Below are 19,516 nucleotides of genomic sequence, written 5' to 3'. Positions count from 1 at the left end.
CTCAGCGTTGGCTCTGCTGAATGTTAAACACACTGGAACACAGGTGTGGGAAGTTTTTCTCTAACACAGCCGTATGAAAGTTTGAGGGTTTCAAATATGACACTAACGGCTCATTATGTGACAGATGACGTACGGCTGCTGTCTCACCATCTATTCCTGACTTCAGCAGGTCACACCTGGATGAACTATTCCTGTATTAGCACAGTCGATCATGCAGTGAATCCGGATTAGACTGGAATAAAGACAGCTCAGTTTGGAGCAGTCTTGATTACAGGTTGTATCACAGTGTTGGTCAGTCTGTGTGCATGACTCTTAATTGTGATTAAACTGAAATGACTGAGGTGAGATGAATAGATATTTCCTGTCAGATAACACAGGTTCTGATCTTAGCTGTCCTTTCTTACAGTGACCAGGAGATTTCTGGACAATTTGAACCCAAATCATGATTTATTTTCAAAACTTTAATCATGGTAGTACCACATATCCATCAACCTGTCTAATGATGTATTACCTGTGACTGGTAAGTGGGTTAATTTTGGGGGCATGTTGAAGATGGGAACAAACATCAGTTGGGGGATGTGTGGAGTATTAACTTTATTTATAGGGTTGTGACTCAACAGTGTGGTGTCAGCACGGTGGTGCAGTGGGTAGCACTGGTAGAAGGTTCCCGGTTCGAATCCCCGGCCAGGCAGGTGCCTCTCTGTGTGGAGTTTGCATGTTCTCCCCGTGCATGCGTGGGTTCTCTCCAGGTACTCCGGCTTCCTCCTACAGTCCAAAAACATGCTCACCAGGTTGATTGATCACTCTAAATTGCCCATGAGTGAATGGTTGTCTGTCTCTCTATGTTAGCCCTGTGATGGGTTGGCGACCTGTCCAGGGTGTACCCTGCCTTCTGCCTGGGATAGGCTCCAGCCCCCCGTGACCCCTAACGGTATAAGCGGTCAAGTTAAAGCTGGGGTTGGCAGTCTCGGAAAACTAGCATGAATTTGAATGTAGCATTTCCTCAGGACTCCGTCTAACCCCCCCCCCCCTGCTCACATGCACGAGCGTCGCTGACTTGCGACCATATGATGGTGACTGATTCAAAACCGGTCCTCACCAAAACATTCTCATAGTGAAAGTTAAAAACACAAACAAACATGGCTGCTGTTAGTACTCACAACTGTCATGCTAGCATTATCCAGTTGTACCAGTGACACGATATCAGGAGAAAAGTTATAACACATATATAACACTGTAACAGCTCTACTGTTTGTTAAACCTGTTCAGTGTAGATGTTCTTAATTCCTACAGTGTTGACAGTCAGTGAAGGCATCAGGAGAGGTGTAGAGTGTGTGAGCTGGAGAGAGGAGAGACAAGAGGAGAAGTTCTTCATTCATTCAAACATTGATTGTTGTTTTGTTGGTTGGCGTGATCACGGCCGACAGTGACCGGTTATTAAAACTCAACGTGTTCATGAATCGGCTCGTCATCACTACAGCGTCCGGACAGACGCTGCAGTACATCTACATTTTCTGTAGGACTTAGTAAATGTCATTCATTCTTCTGCTTGTCAGAGCCCCCGTGGTGAGAGCTTTTTAGACTCTGATCCGGACTACAGTCCTGAGCAAAACACCTCATCGGGTCAGAGGGGACAGGCCGGAGGTCGAGCGAGAGGGGCAGTCAGTAGAGTCAGGGGAAGCAGAGGCAGGAGACGGGGACTCAGAGTGCACGCCGGGGAAATGTACGCGCAGGAGGCGGGCAGAATGGCAGGACGGGATTTGAATGGTTTAAAATTTTGGGTCCCAAAAAAGGCTGATTGGTTGGTGTTTTCCCAGGTTTACTCTGGCTGTAGATAGCAGCTATTTACACTCTTTTTTAAGAACACATTATGTATTGATTACCATCAGGACATAAAGATCATTTTAACCAGTATAACAAAAAGTGGATCTAAATCTGATCACCAACCCCAGCTTTAATGGATGGATGGACGCAGTGACCCCACGAAAAAATATCACTGTGATTTTGAACATTTACAGTACTGCAACACCATAATGCATACATCATTCATACATTCATCCCAATTTATTACAGTTTTTGGACCTCACACTTTGTCCACAAAGGTGGCCAGGGGGTTTCGGACAAACTACACGTCCTAAAGACTTTGCAAAAGGAAAAAACACAGACTCTTTAATGGAGAACACAAATGCAAACGCTCCGATTGGAATGCAAATTTGGTGTTTTGCATTCCAGTTCTCCATCAATGCGTCTCTGTTTTTTACTTCTGCAAAGTTTTAAGGATGTGCATGATGAGTGTCTGACAGCTCCAGGTCACCTTTTATGGACAAAATGTGAGGTCCAAAAAGTGTCACAAACTTGCATGAATTGCGATGTATGCAATATGGTACTTCATTACTAAATATATTGCGTAATGTTGAAAATCACAGTAGTATTTATCATGGGGTCACTGATGATTCACAGACTTATCAGTGAAGTTAATACACCTGCAAATCCTCCAGCACTAATCCCCACTCTCAATACGTCCCAAATATAAGCACACTCACAGGTCCTAGGTGTTTCAAACTTGAACCAACATGTTTGTAGATATGAGGTTATGTTATTTAAGCTCCAAACTTTTAAAGTTTTGAAAAAAAATAGGATTTGTGTTCAAATAGTTTGATTGTTAAGTCATTAATACAACAACTGTATTCTCTCTGCAGCACAAGAAATGAGAGCGCACATGGTCTGCAAAAACAGTCCTTACTCCTGGTTCAATTACAGTTATATGAAGCATTCAGTTCATATCTTTTAACGTAAATAACAAGAAAGATAAAGCTTCATAAATAAAAAAGAGTTGTTGTGATGGTATATCAGTGCTGGAAATCTGCAGCCTTAGCTTCATCCATTAGCAGCAGTCACATGACAGATGGAGAGGAGACCGACGTGGACGTGCAGGTTTTTGTAAGAACTTTAGATTTAAAGAATAAAGTCTGGCTGATTGAACATGAGGAGTAGTTTGTTGTGAGGATCAGTCTGACACCTTGTTGAGTTCAGTTGACAGTGAAAGAGAGAGCCTCTGTGTTAGACACCATGTCTGGCCTGCAGGTGTTGTGACTGACCTGTGAGTGACCCGAGCTCGGAGTCTGACCCCCAGAGCTGATGAGACCAGTCTAACAGACCTGACAGCCTGCAGAAAGACCGTGCATGAAAAGACTGAAACAGATCCAGAGCAACCTGTCACACAGCATCAGCTCCATTAGCCACTTTCTGCACGCTGCTCGCAGAGTTATCTTTATTCTCTGCCGTGTTCATTAGCTATAAAAAGAATGCTTCTTCTGGTGGAGTCACAGTTACTCTTGCTGCTCTTCTGTCTTTGCTCTCGCACTAATAGGATTAGAATAATGGAATATCACAAGTGCTTTTGGCTGCACCAAGCTGCTTAAGCTAATTAAGGAGCCAGAAATGGAGAGTTTTATCTAACAATAGGGATCCTGAGGAACCGAGTGTTAATCAGACCTTAAAGACCCCAGCCTTTCTCCCACACAGAGACAGACCCGGGAAAGATAACTGGCTTAGAAGATGTAATGGGGGTGTCGATAAGGCCCGTCCCAGTTATCTGTTTGCCATATTCTCCCTCATTAGATCACAGATTCTCTGCAAAGTCTGAGGCAGACAGACAGACGGAGAAAACAGGAAGTGAGGATTGCAGGAGGAATGAGTCCTCCCATCACAGTGCAGCAAGCTTTAAAGTGGCTTCTGAGGTTTTGTTTACTTGCAGTTCCTCAAAAAAAGAAAAAGAGAACCAGTTCAATCAGACAGCGAAGAATTCCTGGCACTGTCCTCTTCTGTGTTTCGGTATTTCACAGGAAATTCCCAGGAGAGGTAAGCTGTCGTTAAGAGCTTCGTGTTCTCACGTTAAAAGTTGATTCTGCAGCTTTTCTGTGGTCGAGGAAATAAAAGAAAGAGAGTCAACAAAAATGCAGAAATGTGAGTGAGGTTATTGTCTTACAGGAAATCTCTGAGGGGGTGCATGTGACGGCATGGTGGGTGGAGTCACTGCTGTCATAACCTCTGAGTGGCAGAAAGCATGCAGCACCAACAGTATTGAGTTAGCATGAGTGAGAGGAAGATAATATGAGATACCTAAAAATAAAATTATTATAATAATATCTGAAAAATTAAATAAATACCAGAATAAATAATCATAATATGTTTTTTTAAATAATAATGCAGTAAAATATTTTAAAATATATTTATGAGAATAAAAATAAAATCAATAAAACATGATCAGATGAATACCAGAATAAATAATAATAATAATAATAGTATATAACTTTTTTATTAATAATACAATAAAATAATTAAAAATATTTTTTATTAAAATAAAAATAAAATTGTTACAATAAAATCAATAAAACAAAATCTGATGAATACCAGAACAAGTAATAATATAATTTAAAACATTTCTTATAAAATAAAATACAATGAAATTGTTACAATAAAATCAATAAAACAAAATCAGATGAATACCAGCATATATATTAAAAAAAACTTTTTTTGAAAATGATATTAAAATAAAATAATTTAAATACATTTTTATTTTATCAAAATAAATTAAGATTAAATTGAAATGAAAATAATTCTTAATGGTATTTATGGTAATAATGATTATTTCCCAACAAAGCTTTTGTGAAGTTAAATTTTGAAAGATACAAATAGTTTTAAATCAGTAAGAATATTTACCTGTCTGTAAAAACTGCCCTGGAATCACATTTCAATTACAAATCACTCACATGCCTTTTGCAACCTGCTGCACTGATGGGAGAGAGAGAGAAACAGACACCTGTCAATACGAGTGCTTCGACCTTTATTACCATCGATAAAGCCAACATGAGCAGCAGAGTCCTCCCCCTCCCTCCTGTTACTCTCTGAGCTGAGACTTTGAGATGCACGCTGTGGATCCACTCCCACATATAAAGCTCCAGCTACATCAAAGTCCAGCCTCTCCCCCCCTCTCTGCTATAGCTAAATATCTGGATCTTTACCAACTAAATGCTCCACTGTGTTCATCCTCCTCTCATTAAGTCTGCCTCTGGACGCTCAGAGAATAGCGTGGGTTAATCACAGCTTCTTCTACAAACAAAGCTGCAGATGGAGAGGATGCTGATGATATACATTATTTCCTTTTTGGTCATTAAACCAAAAATATCAAACCTTTGTTCTGTGAAGGTGAAGAGAAATCAAAGAGGAGAGATGACGTGTGCTCGCTGCCTCATGCACATTTCTACAAATTCAAGCATCAGGCAACGAGTTCACTTTGATGTTTCACTTTGAAACTCTGGTAGACTCATGACGACTCGACGTGTCAGTGGATGTCAGTCTTGAATCATAAAACATGGAGTGCATGGACTTAAAGTTAGATTTTAGACTTCTGTTGCAGCAAACATCTGGTCTGATGTGCTAATGTTGTAGGAAACTGTTCACCATGTATTCTTTGTAAAGACCCTTACATTGCCGCCACAAGAAAGACACACTGAGGGCCCTTTTGTGAGCTCCTCTTGAACAGAGATCTAACAGAAAAGATGTGTTGCCTTCATGCTGTATTACAGTCTGAAAAACAGCATTTCCTTTGGTGCATGAGGCCAGAGAGTAGGTCATGAATATGTAACAGATGATCCCTGAGATATCGGCTGGCACAGAGCAGACCGGGGGCCTCGCTGCGTAAACTGTGAAGCACATAAAGGTCTGAGAGGGCTCAACTGTTCAGCAGAAGGCTCTTTGCCCCTGGAGGATTTGGCCTGTGACATTTCCAGCTTGTTTTGGTGTCGGTGCGGCTACCTCTCTCCACATAACAAAATGTCAGCCTTTTTAAAAAAAAACAGTAACTGTGAACATGCGCTCTTCCTCCTGGCCAGTCATTAACAAATGTCACCTTGCAGCTGTTTGCTATGTGGGAGGCGAGCTCTCACTGTACGGCTTAGCGGGTTACAAGGAAATATCAAAGCTAATAAACATCCTGAAGAACAGACACTTGTTTGCCTGAAATGCCAGATAGTGTGGGAGTGAGATTGGCCTTGTTTTTACTTGAGGAACCGGCATTTTAGATTAGCTTTAGATAGGGATATAACCTGAAAGACAACTCTGTGTCACACAACAAATACCCGAAGCAGTAAACCCGAAACTGCTCTGCTCTGTAAGGTCAAATGTTTGTCTTCAGCAGTCTGGTGGCTTTAAGGAGAGCAACATAACTGCTGTTTAGGTTTCATAAAAACACAGAGGGGCGTCTGCAAACATGCCATGCTCTTTATTTTAGAATCCGAACCTGTTAGCAGTAAAAACAAGCTCTTTATTTGACATAGTTTGATTACCCCAAAGGATTATGTTGCAGCAGTATCAGCCTGTTCAGTATCTGTTTTTGCAGTATTGAGTTTGCATCCTGCATCCAACAGTGAGACTACAACTCAACCAAACCCCCTGAGATTTAGGCTTTAGACAGGACTGACCATCCTTTTTATAAAAGCAGAAGAAAAGGGGACCCAGGATTGTGCCCTGTGGAACTCCCGACACCAAGCTTAAGTGCTCATGACCAAATTCCAGCAGATCAGTGTCCAGTCTGTCTCCGATCATTCACAGCACCGGATCTGATCGGTTTCTATTCTAGTCAATGTGTTAACTTCCACTGGATCCGCTCCGTTGCGTTCCGACTGCATCTCTGATCCAGCAGGTCGGAGCCCTCCGGATCAGATACACTAGACTTCTATTTTTGCTGGATGCCGGAGCACGACGCATCAATCTCAACAGAGCAGATGGAGCGGGACAGGAAGTCAGGTTTCACCAAAACAAAATGAAAACATCCGGTTAATTTTCAGAATCAAACACTCTGTGTTATCACCAGATCGTATTTCACTTAACTACAACAACAAACCGTCATGATGAGCGGAGCCAGGCCTGGAGTCAACAGGTCAGAGGTTTTCAGAGGACCAGAAAGACAACATGGATGAGGAGAGGAGGAGGAGAATCCTTGATTCAGTGATTACGGCAGGGAAAACTTCGATCACATGACTCCAGCTGTCCGGCGGTCCTGCTCCAAGCTGCGTTCTGAAAACACAACCGGTGAGTGTTAAAGGATGAGAGAGCACGGAGCCGGACTGCAGCTGATCTGGTGGAAAGTCAGATGTCAGATCTTTTCTCTGCAAGTTGAATGAGAACAAAAATGTTTTTGTTTTTTTTTAAATGAAGGTAAACTTTCGGAGCAGAGTGGAGGATTCTTGCACAACTTCCTCTTCTTCTCCAAGGTGTACAGAGAGAAAAAAAATAAGTCTAAAAGGGTCAAAACTCTCGTCTAAAAATGTATAACACTGAGGATGACTGCTCTGTTTCTTCCAACAAACTAAAGCTGACAAAGAGGAATATCAGATTTAGGTTTGTGCTGATTAATAAGAATTTGCTGTAAAAACAACCTTCAAGCTGAACAAAATGAAGCTCTTTTGCATCACTCAGTAATGAGAAGGCTCTAAGCTCGAATGCATTTCATACTTTCTTCCTCTGACTTCATTTTGCATTGTTCATTGTTAGGTCAAATTCTGCATTTCATGCAAATCTGTTATAGTTGAGAGAGTTTGCCACCCAGGCCTAGTTGATCCAAGGCCTGAACACCACTGCTCATTTCAGGGATTTGAGAGTTCAGAGAGGATCAGCTCGGGTGAACATGAGTGCAGCGAGGAATGTGCGGCTCACTTACAGTCGCGGTGCAATCTGTGGTCAGGGTGGAAAAATATAAAAGTGCCATACCGCTTACATTTCAAAACACAAGGTAGATGTGATCCTGCTTCTTTCCTCCTCGACTCTTAAAGTCAACTGACAGAAACCTCAATTACAACAAACTCAGCTCCTGACCTGTCGTTAAAAAATCACCTTTTTTTAGTGGAAAGAAAAAGATCCTGATCAGAAACACTTCTCTCCCTACTACACCTCTCTGTGTGTTTAACATTATCTCTGCGACACCTCCATTACTTCCTCACTCTGCATCTCTGCTCTCTTCCTTTGTCTCAGTGTTTCTGCTGCTTTGCTTTCACATCACACCGCTCCGTCCATGTGGGCACCGCTAGATAAATCAATAGAGTGAATGGTAAAGGCTGAAACGCTCTGCTGGAGACGAGGGGGATGCTCGGGCACTCAAGGATGGAGAGAAATCCTTCCAGGGGACACACACAGGCCTGCAAGCACGCACGCACGCAAGCACGCACGCACGCACGCACGCACGCACGCACGCACGCACGCACGCACGCACGCACGCACGCACGCACGCACGCACGCACGCACGCACGCACGCACGCACACTAACAGACATGAGATGACGAGAGATCTTCTTACATTTCAATTTGACACTTGACTTCACGACTTATAACGTCACTTCCTGGTTGTGTGTGCAGGATGTTTCAACTCCTCTTTGAGGAAGTTACATTTTCTAAGCTTCAAAATGCGATTAGAAAGATTTTAAACCTCATGATCAGATGTAATGATCTTAAAAATGCCATCATTCTTCAAACATGCACTCATCATTCATCAGTCGAGATGTTATTTAAATGAATTGAGGATTTTGAAGATGTGTAGCTCTCTCCGTCTTCGTCTTCATTTCCAGCTTTCTACAGCCGCCCGCTAACCGCCCGCTCCTCCCTCCTGACTCCCCTCTGCTGAACTCCCCGATGGCCTTTTCTTGTTTCTCTTCTTTTCTGTTCTCACTATCTCGTTTTATCTCCCTCTCTCTCTTTGGAGGATGTTGGTGTCGAAGCCTCGAACGGGGAGGTCTGAATTAATTCACAGTGAAATAATGAAGCAGCTCGGCTCTCTGTTAAACAGCAGAACAACATCACAAAACAAATCAACAGTGAGGTTGAGGGATGAGACGGAAATGGAAAAAGGGAGAGTGTTTGAAAACTGTGAAAGTGTGTAATTAGGAGTTCAGAGAAGAGCTGTGACAGGCGGAGAGATAAAAGCAGATAGATTCTCTCTCTTTCTGGATTCAGATAAAACTTCATTTCATGTGGATGGAGAATATAGACTTAGATCAAACTTAGGGATGTCTAGGGATGTTCCAAAGTGACTCATTCACTCGTCTTTTAAACAGACGACTCTGAAAGTGAGGAAGCACTCAGAAAACTCTTGAAAACAAGCACAATCTATTTACACAGCTAAACTCAGGATCCCAGAGTCTGCAGATAAGGCGTTTATTGACTGGAGGAACTTTACCCGTGAACTACGAGGACCCAGGGTCTAAATTTAGTTCAGGGATAGATAATCTTCCCCCTAAAAAGCCCCTGCTAGGGGGGTAGTACTTTTCAAAGGTCGTGGGACTTTCAGGGGGCGGGGCTTGCAATGCTGAACGTGTCTGATTGGTAGATTAACCGCAGTGTTTTTATTCCGCCCGCAGTCCACAATAACATCACACACATCTTCTATCTTTTTTGTATGTGTGTGTACTTTTCAAAAGAAGAAGCTGTGATTCTCTTGATTTAGCAGCTTGTAACAGTAGTCTTCTCTCAGCCCACCGTGAATGCGTCTCTCCCGGTGTTCCGGTTTTAAAAGTGACCCTGTAAACTGGAGACCTTCAGCTGAACGTGTCAGTGTTTGTGGAGTTTACACAGCTGTTGAAACACAGAGGGAGTTCCTGGGAATGCAAACTAGTTTAGTTCTTATTAAGATTTTAAAATATCCTCATCAGATATTTAATGATGGTCTAAAGACGTTTATGAGGGATGCATCCGGCTGAGAGTCTCCAGTTAACAGGGTCGCTGTTTAAACCAAAACACCAGTACAACAATGTACAGTCTTTGTAGTTTTTATAAAAAAAATAAGAAGTTTTGATTTAAAAAAAAAGAATCTCAGAAATAAAGCCTCGACAGTTTGCAACACCAGAAGTCATTGCAAATAAATAACAATAGTTAATTTTGCAAGTTGCCTGGTTTGATTCTGAGGATTATTTAGAGTAAACTTTGAATTGAGGTGGTTTCATAACCAACACAAGACTTCTCTGATCGGTCAAAGTTCATAGAACCAGACAAACATTTGTAAAAACACCTTCCAAAACGTCAATAGGAAGTGTTTTGTTATATTTTTCCAAATTCCATCAAAATAAAAAGTGATAGGAAAAGTAAAGTCCGTGCACGACTCACTCTGAGTGTCCTCTCGGTGTGTGTGTGTGTGTGTGTGTGTGTGTGTGTGTGTGTGTGTGTGTGTGTGTGTGTGTGTGTGTGTGTGTGTGTGTGTGTGTGTGTGTGTGTGTGTGTGTGTGTGTGTGTGTGTGTGTGTGTGTGTCATCCTTCAAAAGAAACTATGAGTCACTCATCTGAAAATCTCCAGTATATCCCCGGGAATCTGATCACTGTTTCTCCTTCACACACACACACACACACACACACACACACACACACACACACACACACACACACACACACACACACACACACACACACACACACACACACACACACACACACACACACACACTCTACCACATACACAGACATGAGATATGCTGGATATGCTCGCTATGTCTGGTCTGCACCCGCTTGTAATTCATAAAAGATCATAGTCCTGCTCCCTCCAGCAGCAGGACTTCTAATGCATTTGTAATGACAATGAAGACGTGTCCTCTGAGTCTCTCTCTCTCTCTCTCTCTCTCTCTCTCTCTCTCTCTCTCTCTCTCTCTCTCTCTCTCTCTCTCTCTCTCTCTCTCTCTCTTTCTCTCTCTCTCTTACCGTCCCCCACTGGGAGTCTTTTAAGTCTGGACATTTAATGTTTTCTGACTCAGCTGTCGGGCTCGGTGCAGCTGGAATATCAGGACAGAAAAACATCATCATTAGAGTGTGTGTAATTGAAGTCTCTGGTCTTTAACCTCTGATGTGAGGACAGCTCCGTCCAGACGTCGGGTTCATCAGCGTCCCCTGGGAGTCTTTAATAAAAGACTTTTCACATTTGTTTTGGAGGTTTTCATGAGGCCTGTTTTGTGGTTTCCAGGTTAGAGCTGCAGAGAGAAGTCCCCGTGTTGGCTACTTGTGAAGTGTTTGACATAACTGATGAGTGTCTGATTGAACTGTCTCTGTTTTCTCTCCAGAAACTGTTTGGCAGCCATGATCCTTCATCTGTTCAGCTCTGGGTCTCCTACAACCGCCAGCCAATGAAATCTGCTCAGTTCATGACCCGGCATCCAATCACAGTGAGTGTCTCTTACATGTGCTGCAGTGATAACTCAGAAATAGAGTTTATGACATCCTAAGTGATAAATAAGGCATGCATATTCACCAATCATTGAAGTGTGGTGAGTTGAGCTCGACTGATGAAGTGTTTTTGTAGCTAAAGCTAATTTCAGAAGAGTGTTGTGCAGAAATATGACAATGCAAAGGTGTTTAAATGCCTCAGTTGTGACGCTGTGACTCATGATCTCTTACATGATTCTTCACACCATGAGATACATTTCCAGTTCAGGTCAGGAGTTAGAAAAATGATGCAACTAGGTCACATTGCTGCCTCTGTCTTCTTCTGCTGTTTGAGAGTGAACACATGAGTTCTGCAGGGTGTGGAGGTCAACACTGACTTTGTATGTAAAACATAGACACAAGAAGATTGGTTCATGCAGATTAATAAGATGTAAATGTGACCCCATCAATGATTCTCATGATCCAGTATGAATCAGGTGTTTTGATCTCTCTGCAGTCAGAGCTGAGTCAGAGTTCCCATCCTCCCGGTTATTTCAGCTCTCTGTGGATGTCTTCAGATCAGAGAGCTGCATCCGAACATCGTGCTTCTTCTTCTTTCTAAAAATATTTCAAATGATCGACTTCTTGGTTCTGCTGGAAGAACCACCTATACCACACCGCAGAGTACCCGTCCAAGTTTCAGCTGTGATGTCTTCTCACATCCCGTCCAGGCATTTATCATCACTGCAAGTAAAAAACACACTCTCTCTCTCTCTCTCTCTCTCCTCTCTTTCACTAACAGGAGTACTACATAGCGGACGCTTCAGAGGACCAGGTGTTTGTGTGTGTGAACCACCTGAACAATGTCACACACCTGTACATCTCAGACACACAGGGTCTGTCCTTCTCTCTGTCGCTGGAGAACGTCCTGTACTACAGTCCTGAAGGCTCTGGCAGCAACACACTGATACGGTGAGACACATACACACACACGCACACACGCACACACACACACACACACACACACACACACACACACACACACACACTTTCATAGAGAACATTTTGAGGATTATATTTCAAGAAAGTATAAAAATACAGTCCACACTTTTAAACTCAGGCCCCTCGTGTATTTTCAGCTGCTTGGTGCTCACTGGGAACGCAGAAACCTTCCTGTTCCTAAAATAGACCCTGAATGCATCACTCTGCTGGGATCAAGATAATCCATATTTTTTTAACTAAGCATAAACAATCCTCCTCAAAAGTTTGAAACAATGCAAACCAAAGAGCTGAGCCGGATCAGAACAAAATCTTGATTATGTTCACTAATATGATTCAGAATCTCTTTTCAAGATTATATACACATATACAGATTTTCAAGATCCAACTTTGACCCCAAATGATCAGATTTCTTTTGAACTTCAGGAACCTTGTGATTCAACCAAAGCTCCACAAAAAGCTTTGGGAGGTTTTGTTTGTTGTATTTGTGTTTGTTACAGCTGTGAGTACTGATCGACCTGCGTTTTAGTCATGCGTTGTTATTTATGTTCTTATTTCACACGAGAGAATAAATACAAACCACAAAGGGGAAGTATGAAAGCACATGCGTGGGTGTGTTCCAAACTTGTGAAGACAGAAGACATGACAAAGATCAGACGAAACTTCGACAGGAAACTAAATATCAGAGTTCATGTAGAAAGTTGTAAGTTTAGTTTAAACAAGTGGAAGCAAGTAAGAGGCACATCCAAACAAAGTCAGGACACAGTTTGATATCCTAATGGTTACTAATCCAGGTCATTGGTTTTTGCAACAAGGAGTTCATAAGTATTTTTTTGTGCATAATTAAAAACGTAATCCATTTCACATGCACACCCTGAATGTTCTTAGAAAGTTTCAAAACAGCCTGCGATGAAAACATCCAAAGTTGGTTCACCGTACGTTCCTCACAGTGCAGAGCTCTTCCTATTGGTCGGAGGGGCAGGGGGTAGAAAAAGGACCAGGAAGTCTTGACTAGTGTCAGTGCTATGACAGGGTTCAAACTCCATATCAATGCTACAAAATCTGCAAATCAAAAGATCAATCTTTATTTATAAAGCGCTAAATCCCAACAAATGTTCTCCTCAGACTCTTTCTAAACAGAGCAGGTCTAGACCGTACTCTATGTTCTATTATTAACAAAGACCCAACATCAAGACCGGATCAGATCCAGTCCCATCTTACAGACAGGACTCAGTCTGATCTCATCTTAATCCACCATGAGCAGAGCACTTTGCAGCATTTAGTAAGTTACAGTGGCAAGGACAAACTTCCTTTAACAGGCAGAAACCTCCAGCAGGACCAGACTCATGTTAGACACACATCTGCTGAGACTGTGTTGGAGAGAGGGATAGAGGGAGATGAAAAGAGAGAGAGATGATAGTGGGGAGACGGATAGTAGTAGTTGTAGCAGCTGCAGTCTGGCACGTCCACAGCAGCAGAGATCCAGAGGAACCTACGAGACAAGGGAGCTCAGGGACTCCAGAAAGGTCTATGGTTAGTAACTTTAATGGGACAGGAAGAGTTAATGTAAGAGACAGGCAGAGAGAGGAGAGAGAGGGAAAGACAGGATCCCAGTGTGTCAGTATAAGCCTATAGCAGCATAACTAAGACCTGGTCCAAGCCTGATCCAGCTCTAACTATAAGCTTTATCAAAAAGGAAAGTTTGAAGCCTACTCTTAAAAGTAGAGAGGGTGTCTGCCTCCCGTACCCTGATTGGTACATGACTCCAAAGGAGAGGGGTCTGATAACTGAAGGCTCGACCTCCCATACTACTTTTAGGAACTTCAGGTACGATGAGCAGGCCTGCATGGTGGGAGCATAGTGTTCTAGAGGGGTAATAGGGCACTATGAGCTCTTTAAGATAAGAAGGTGTCTGATCATTAAGAGCTTTGGAGGTCAGAAGAAGGATTTTAAATTCTAGTCTAGATTTTATGAGGAGCCAGTGAAGAGAAGCCAAGAGAGAGAGAGAAAGAGGTTTCAAACAAAGGAAGACAGATTTTTACCTGTCTTGTTTTGAAATAGGAATCTTTGGACAAACGAATATCTTAAACAAACATCTGTGGATATGAAAATGATCCTAAACGACATTCAAACTCAATCTGCTCCTCAGACTCTATAGTGATTAAACAGTTCCCTCTGCAGCCTCAGGTAGATGTCCAGCTCCCATTACAACCCTGACAACACAAAGGCTTCGTAAACACTGACCAGCGCTGCTCCTTCATCTGATAACGATGTATCGATGCGACGCTGCGGCTCTCCGTGACCTCTCCGCTCGGCCTTCATTGTTCTCCTGCTCCGTCTTTCTCTGTAATCACATCAGGGAGACGCCGTGTTGTTTTGGCAGGAGCGGTTTCTCTGTTGACTCAGGTGTTTGTGTGCCAGTGATGAGTCTGTGCGTTTATGTCGCACTGTGTCTTCTGTTAATGAAATTAGCTCCTGGTGCGTGTGCTGCACTTAATGCAAACACAATGCTTCCTGCACCGTGCAGCTCAGGTAATGTGTCCATGTTCCTTGTCCTTTTTTATCTACGTGTAAAAAAAGCCTCTATATTCCCTGTATTCATCCTTCAGTATTCTTGGACCAAGTTTAGAAGAACATGCACAGAGATTTTGGCACTTTAAAAATCACAGTTCTGAAGCTTTATAGTCGTTGTGATCATAACGTCTTCTCTTTGGGTTTCAGGTACTTTGCCAATGAGCCCTTCGCAGACCTTCACCGCGTCGAGGGGCTGCGAGGAGTCTTCATCGCCACGCTCATCAACGGCTCGGTCAGCGAGGACAACATGAGATCCGTCATCACGTTCGACAAAGGAGGGACGTGGGAGCTGCTGCAGCCGCCTGCTGCGGACAGCCTGGGAGGGACGGTGGACTGTCAGGTACGCAGACGACCTTAAGTGATGAAATCTGTCTGCAGGCGTGAGGAGATGAGTCCTCGTTGTCACCATAGACTGTAAATAAAAATGGACAGCGTTGCTCCGCCTCTTCCCGTTGTACAGTTCTGAAGCCAAAAAATCCCGCTCCTTGGCGCCGCCATTGTGCAGCCAGAGCCTGTGAAGCCACTGTAACAAGCTCCATCCTACAGCGTAGTGTCACAAGACGCTGTGTGTCCTTTGAAGTTTCACTCCACGGTGGCTGTGAATCAAAGGAAACCCGGAAGTAAAACCCCGTTTTTTAAACTCCAATAACTAACGAGAAAGAAACTTTTCAGGAAAAAGAGACCTTGAACACAAAACAGTCAAATACTAACTACATATCACCACAGCATACGGACGTGAGAAACATTCGTACGACGTGTACTTATTTTTTAAAGTTTTTAAAGGTGACATATCATGCAAAATTGACTTTTTAATGGTTCTTTACCTGAAATATGTTTCCCTGGCATGTCTACAAACCCCCCGAGAATGAAAAAAGTCCATTCTGCCCCTGTTCTGATTTCTACACCTTTCTGTAAATGTGTGTGAAACGAGCCGTTTCAGACTTCAGTGTTTTTGTTACGTAACAACAATATCCGGTCTGTCACGGAGTCAGAGCTCGGAGCTTGTTCAGCCCATAGACTGTATAAAATAATACTGAATCCCTCCTCCGTTTTTCATTACCTGCACAAATGTGTGCTAACAAGGAGCTTAGGAGGGAGGCATGCTAGTTGTAGGCTGTCTTAATAAACACAAAGGTCGGTTTTACTCCCCACGTCTGCAGATTTGAAGATCTAGTGGATGATTTTTATTTATCATGGATAAGTGCTAGCGCTAGTTAGCATAGCCACATAGCTACATGTTCGTAGCTGTGTACCAAGACACACGTCTACATACTGATAAATAAAACAACAAGAAACACTAAATCTATGACCAATCGTTCAGAAAGGTCCTGCTGCAGGCGCCTCTCCGTCAGGATCAGATTCAGAGGGTTGAAGTAACGTGATCTCTGAGCAGCCGTGTATATTCAGCCAACATGTAAACATTAGATCAACGTGCTGGAGAGCCGAGGCACATCCACTTCCTGAGGGGGCGTGGTCAGAGGGAAAACAGAGTGTTCTGATGAGGAATGAAGAAGAGGACTTTTCAGGCATGCCAAAATCTGATTTCAAAGTGTTTTTTTGAGCATAAACTTTAAAGACATGTTTTGGGGACCTCTTAGACCAATATATATTGATGAAAAAAGCGTGATATGTCCCCTTTAAAGTTTGACTGACAGATTTTTTTACCTATACTGCAGCCAGCCACCAGGGGGCAGACACTCTGCTAAAAGCTTCACCTCCAGCCGAGCGAGATGCACCCCTGGTTGTCGCACATCGTTCTCACTGTGGGGTCAAGTTCATCGGTTAATCTGACCTCTTGAGTCACTGTAGGGATTATGTTTTGGTGTCTCACTCTTCCTTTGAGAGAAGAATCCAGAGTCCTAGATACTCCATATAAATAAATCTGCTGGAAGCTCTCAAAGCCGAGTGTTGAGATCAGAAAACCTGGTTATACACTCTTCTGAAAATGAGTTTTCACCAGGTGAGCAGAGGCCAAGTGTCCGTTAAACCACGTCATGTTTCAGTGAACAAACACCCTTCAATCCTTTTCATGTTGACCTGACGACGAGTGGTGTGCATCACTTTTGAGATCGCAAAAGGTTTTGGTGCTTGATATTTTATTGAGGTAGAATTTAAAAGGTTTTATTGTTAGTTCCAATCCAATCCACTTTATTTAAAAAAAGAATCAAGTTTAGCAAAGTGCTGCAGTGAGGTAAAACAAGAACACAGAACATGAAACGCTGTCAGAGAATAAAATAGAATAAAATAAATGAATCAGAATAAAACAAAAATAGTTTAAAAAACACCCAAAAAAATAAAATAAAAACACTGTAAGAGCAAATAAAAATCCAATAAAAGAACAGACTGATTGTCTTGCTCCATGTATTTTATGTCTTAAAGACTGTCATGTCATCTCTATTTCATTTTTAATCGTATGGTGCTGTTTTTACTTTTCTATTCTTCTTTTCTTTTTTTGTTTGTGTTTTGGTTTCTCCTCTCCTTTCTTATTTTCATTTTATTATAATTTATTTTATTTCATATTTGTTTAATCTTGATCTTTTTAGGGACCCTTTTTAACATCTGGCAAGGGACTACGGATGTAAACTAGCCTTTTGGCTAATACTGCCATATTTACAAAAATGTGAATTAATATACATGGTCCTTTTTAATTAAAAGAAAAATTAAAAAAACTAGACAGAGACAGAGACCACACAACTCTCATGCTGGCGTAAAGCTAAGGAGTAAGAATATGTTTTAAGACAGGATTTAAAAGTAGTATATGTAGGGGACAATCTAACATGGGGTTTGGGGGCCACTGCCATTCATAGATTCCAGTATCAGCTCATTGTTTTGGAAACAAACACCTCTCTCTGCAGAAAGAAGATTGCATAAACTGACCTCCCTCATCTCTCTGTTTCAGCTTGGTAAAGGTTGCTCTCTGCACCTGGCTCAGCGCTGGAGCCAGCTGTTCAACATCCAGCTGAGGAGGATGCCCATTTTATCCAAAGATTCTGCACCGGGACTCATCATGGCCACAGGTGAGACTGCAAGCTGCAACATCACAGATTCCTGAAAACCTCTGTTTGAACCACAAAATCACAAAGGTCTTTGTCAGTTGTCTTTTCTGTTGCTGCTCCAAAATTATGGAATGGGCTTCCCCTCCACATTAGACAAGCCTCCTCACTGTCCATTTTTAAAACTCATCTTAAAACCCATTTTTATTCCTTGGCTTTCAACCCAGTATGAGACTCTGCTCCTGTTTTAGTGTTTTATGGCTTGTTTTTATTTATTGTTTTATTGTTTTTATTGTTTTATTATCCTGTGTTTTAACTGTTTTTATGCCTGCATTGTTTATCTATTTATGTACAGCACTTTGTTCCGGCTGTGGTCGTTTTAAAGTGCTTTATAAATAAAGTTGAGTTGAGTTGAGTTGAGTTGAGTTGCACACTGAGGTGAAGTGGTTTGAGACCACCGTCCTGATGTGATCAAATGTATGTCTTTCTTTTGTAGCAGGCTGTACACATGCGTAAAAACTGGTCTTCACCATAGACTGTATAAAATATGGACGTAGTATCCGTGACGTCACCCATCTGTTTCTGAAGAGCTGTTTTGAGACCAATCGGCTGCGGCAGCCATATTGCTTCTGTCGAGCCAGTGTGACGTAAAGAGGCGGGCTTTGAGCCTCCTAGCCAACAGCTGCAGTGTTCCCACAGGCAGCTGTGCCTCTCATTGGAAGACTGGTAATCTCAATATCTTCGAAATTGCCGAATTAGAAAAAAATTCACCCCCCTCACAGTGAGAGGACGTCGAGAAATGAGCTATTCAGACTACACTCATCTTTTGTACCAGGCTGTAAACATGTTTATTAATGCTGCAAAGATCGTCTTTTCCCCATTCATGTGTATGTGACTTCCGGTACTTCTGGAGCCAGCCTCAAGCAGATCCTCGATGAACTGCAGCTTTTAACACTTCCGCATTGACTCATATTTTTAGACCGGAGGTTGCCGCTTGGTCTTTACACGGCCTATGATGGGGATTCCTTTTCTTTTGAAGTCGGCCTCTAGTGGACACTCAGGGAACTGCAGGTTTTGACACCCCTGCAGACTCTGAACTAAAAAATTCTGCCAGAACTTGTATTTTAGAGTCAGAGATATCTCCACATGAGCAGAAAACCCTGCTCAAACTCAAAGAGATCGCAATGAAAGGAATCATTTGTATTTTTAGACTGAGTAAATATCAGAGCTGTACGTCACAGATGGCGTCTTTAAACTTTCTACCTTTATTTTAACCATCCTCAGTCAGTTTCACCTCGTTCTTTTACCACTGCGTGCTTTTGAATCTCTGAAACAGATAGAAAAAAGTCCAAACATTTCAAAGTTTTGGCAGCACTCTGACAGTCTGAGCGTCTCTCAGTCAGGACGGATGAAGGGGATGTGGATGCCATCTGTTGGAGAGTGATCTCACATTGAAAGCTGAAGCCAGGCGAGCTTGTGTTGTTTCCTGAACAACTTCCTCTTGTGCTGATAATGCAGATAAGTTGGGTCTATTCAGGAAACAAGCAATACAGACCTGAAAGTCTGCCTCTGTGCTAATGAGTGGAGTTTCCTCTCTGTGTGTCTGAGTCAAGATGCACCGTCTGTATTGCTTTGAGCAGGAAGCATGTCTGCACCCTGCAGAGAAGGTGAGAAACGTCTAGTTTAGCGTGTCTGGTTTGAGTAAAAATAAAGAATAACAGGTGAGCTTCATCAACATGTTGCAGGAGGAAACCGTTTCCTTGCTCTGCTGCTGCT

The 19,516-nt window shown here is 42.4% G+C and overlaps 1 protein-coding gene across 1 annotated transcript in view; it reads left to right on the top strand.

The window, feature by feature from the left end:
- The window catches only part of sorl1 (sortilin-related receptor, L(DLR class) A repeats containing), a 116,635-nt gene that overhangs the window by 59,187 nt on the left and 37,932 nt on the right, over nucleotides 1-19,516 (top strand). The window contains exons 7-10 of the mRNA XM_034700863.1: nucleotides 11,093-11,194; nucleotides 11,977-12,146; nucleotides 14,895-15,087; nucleotides 17,647-17,764. Of these exons, the coding sequence (XP_034556754.1) occupies nucleotides 11,093-11,194; nucleotides 11,977-12,146; nucleotides 14,895-15,087; nucleotides 17,647-17,764 (583 nt within the window). The remainder of the gene's footprint in view (nucleotides 1-11,092; nucleotides 11,195-11,976; nucleotides 12,147-14,894; nucleotides 15,088-17,646; nucleotides 17,765-19,516) is intronic.

This window comes from Notolabrus celidotus, chromosome 14 (assembly GCF_009762535.1).
Source record: "Notolabrus celidotus isolate fNotCel1 chromosome 14, fNotCel1.pri, whole genome shotgun sequence".
Taxonomy (NCBI): domain Eukaryota; kingdom Metazoa; phylum Chordata; class Actinopteri; order Labriformes; family Labridae; genus Notolabrus; species Notolabrus celidotus.
Note: the sequence above shows the minus strand (reverse complement) of the source record. Positions and strands in the feature narration are given on the sequence as shown.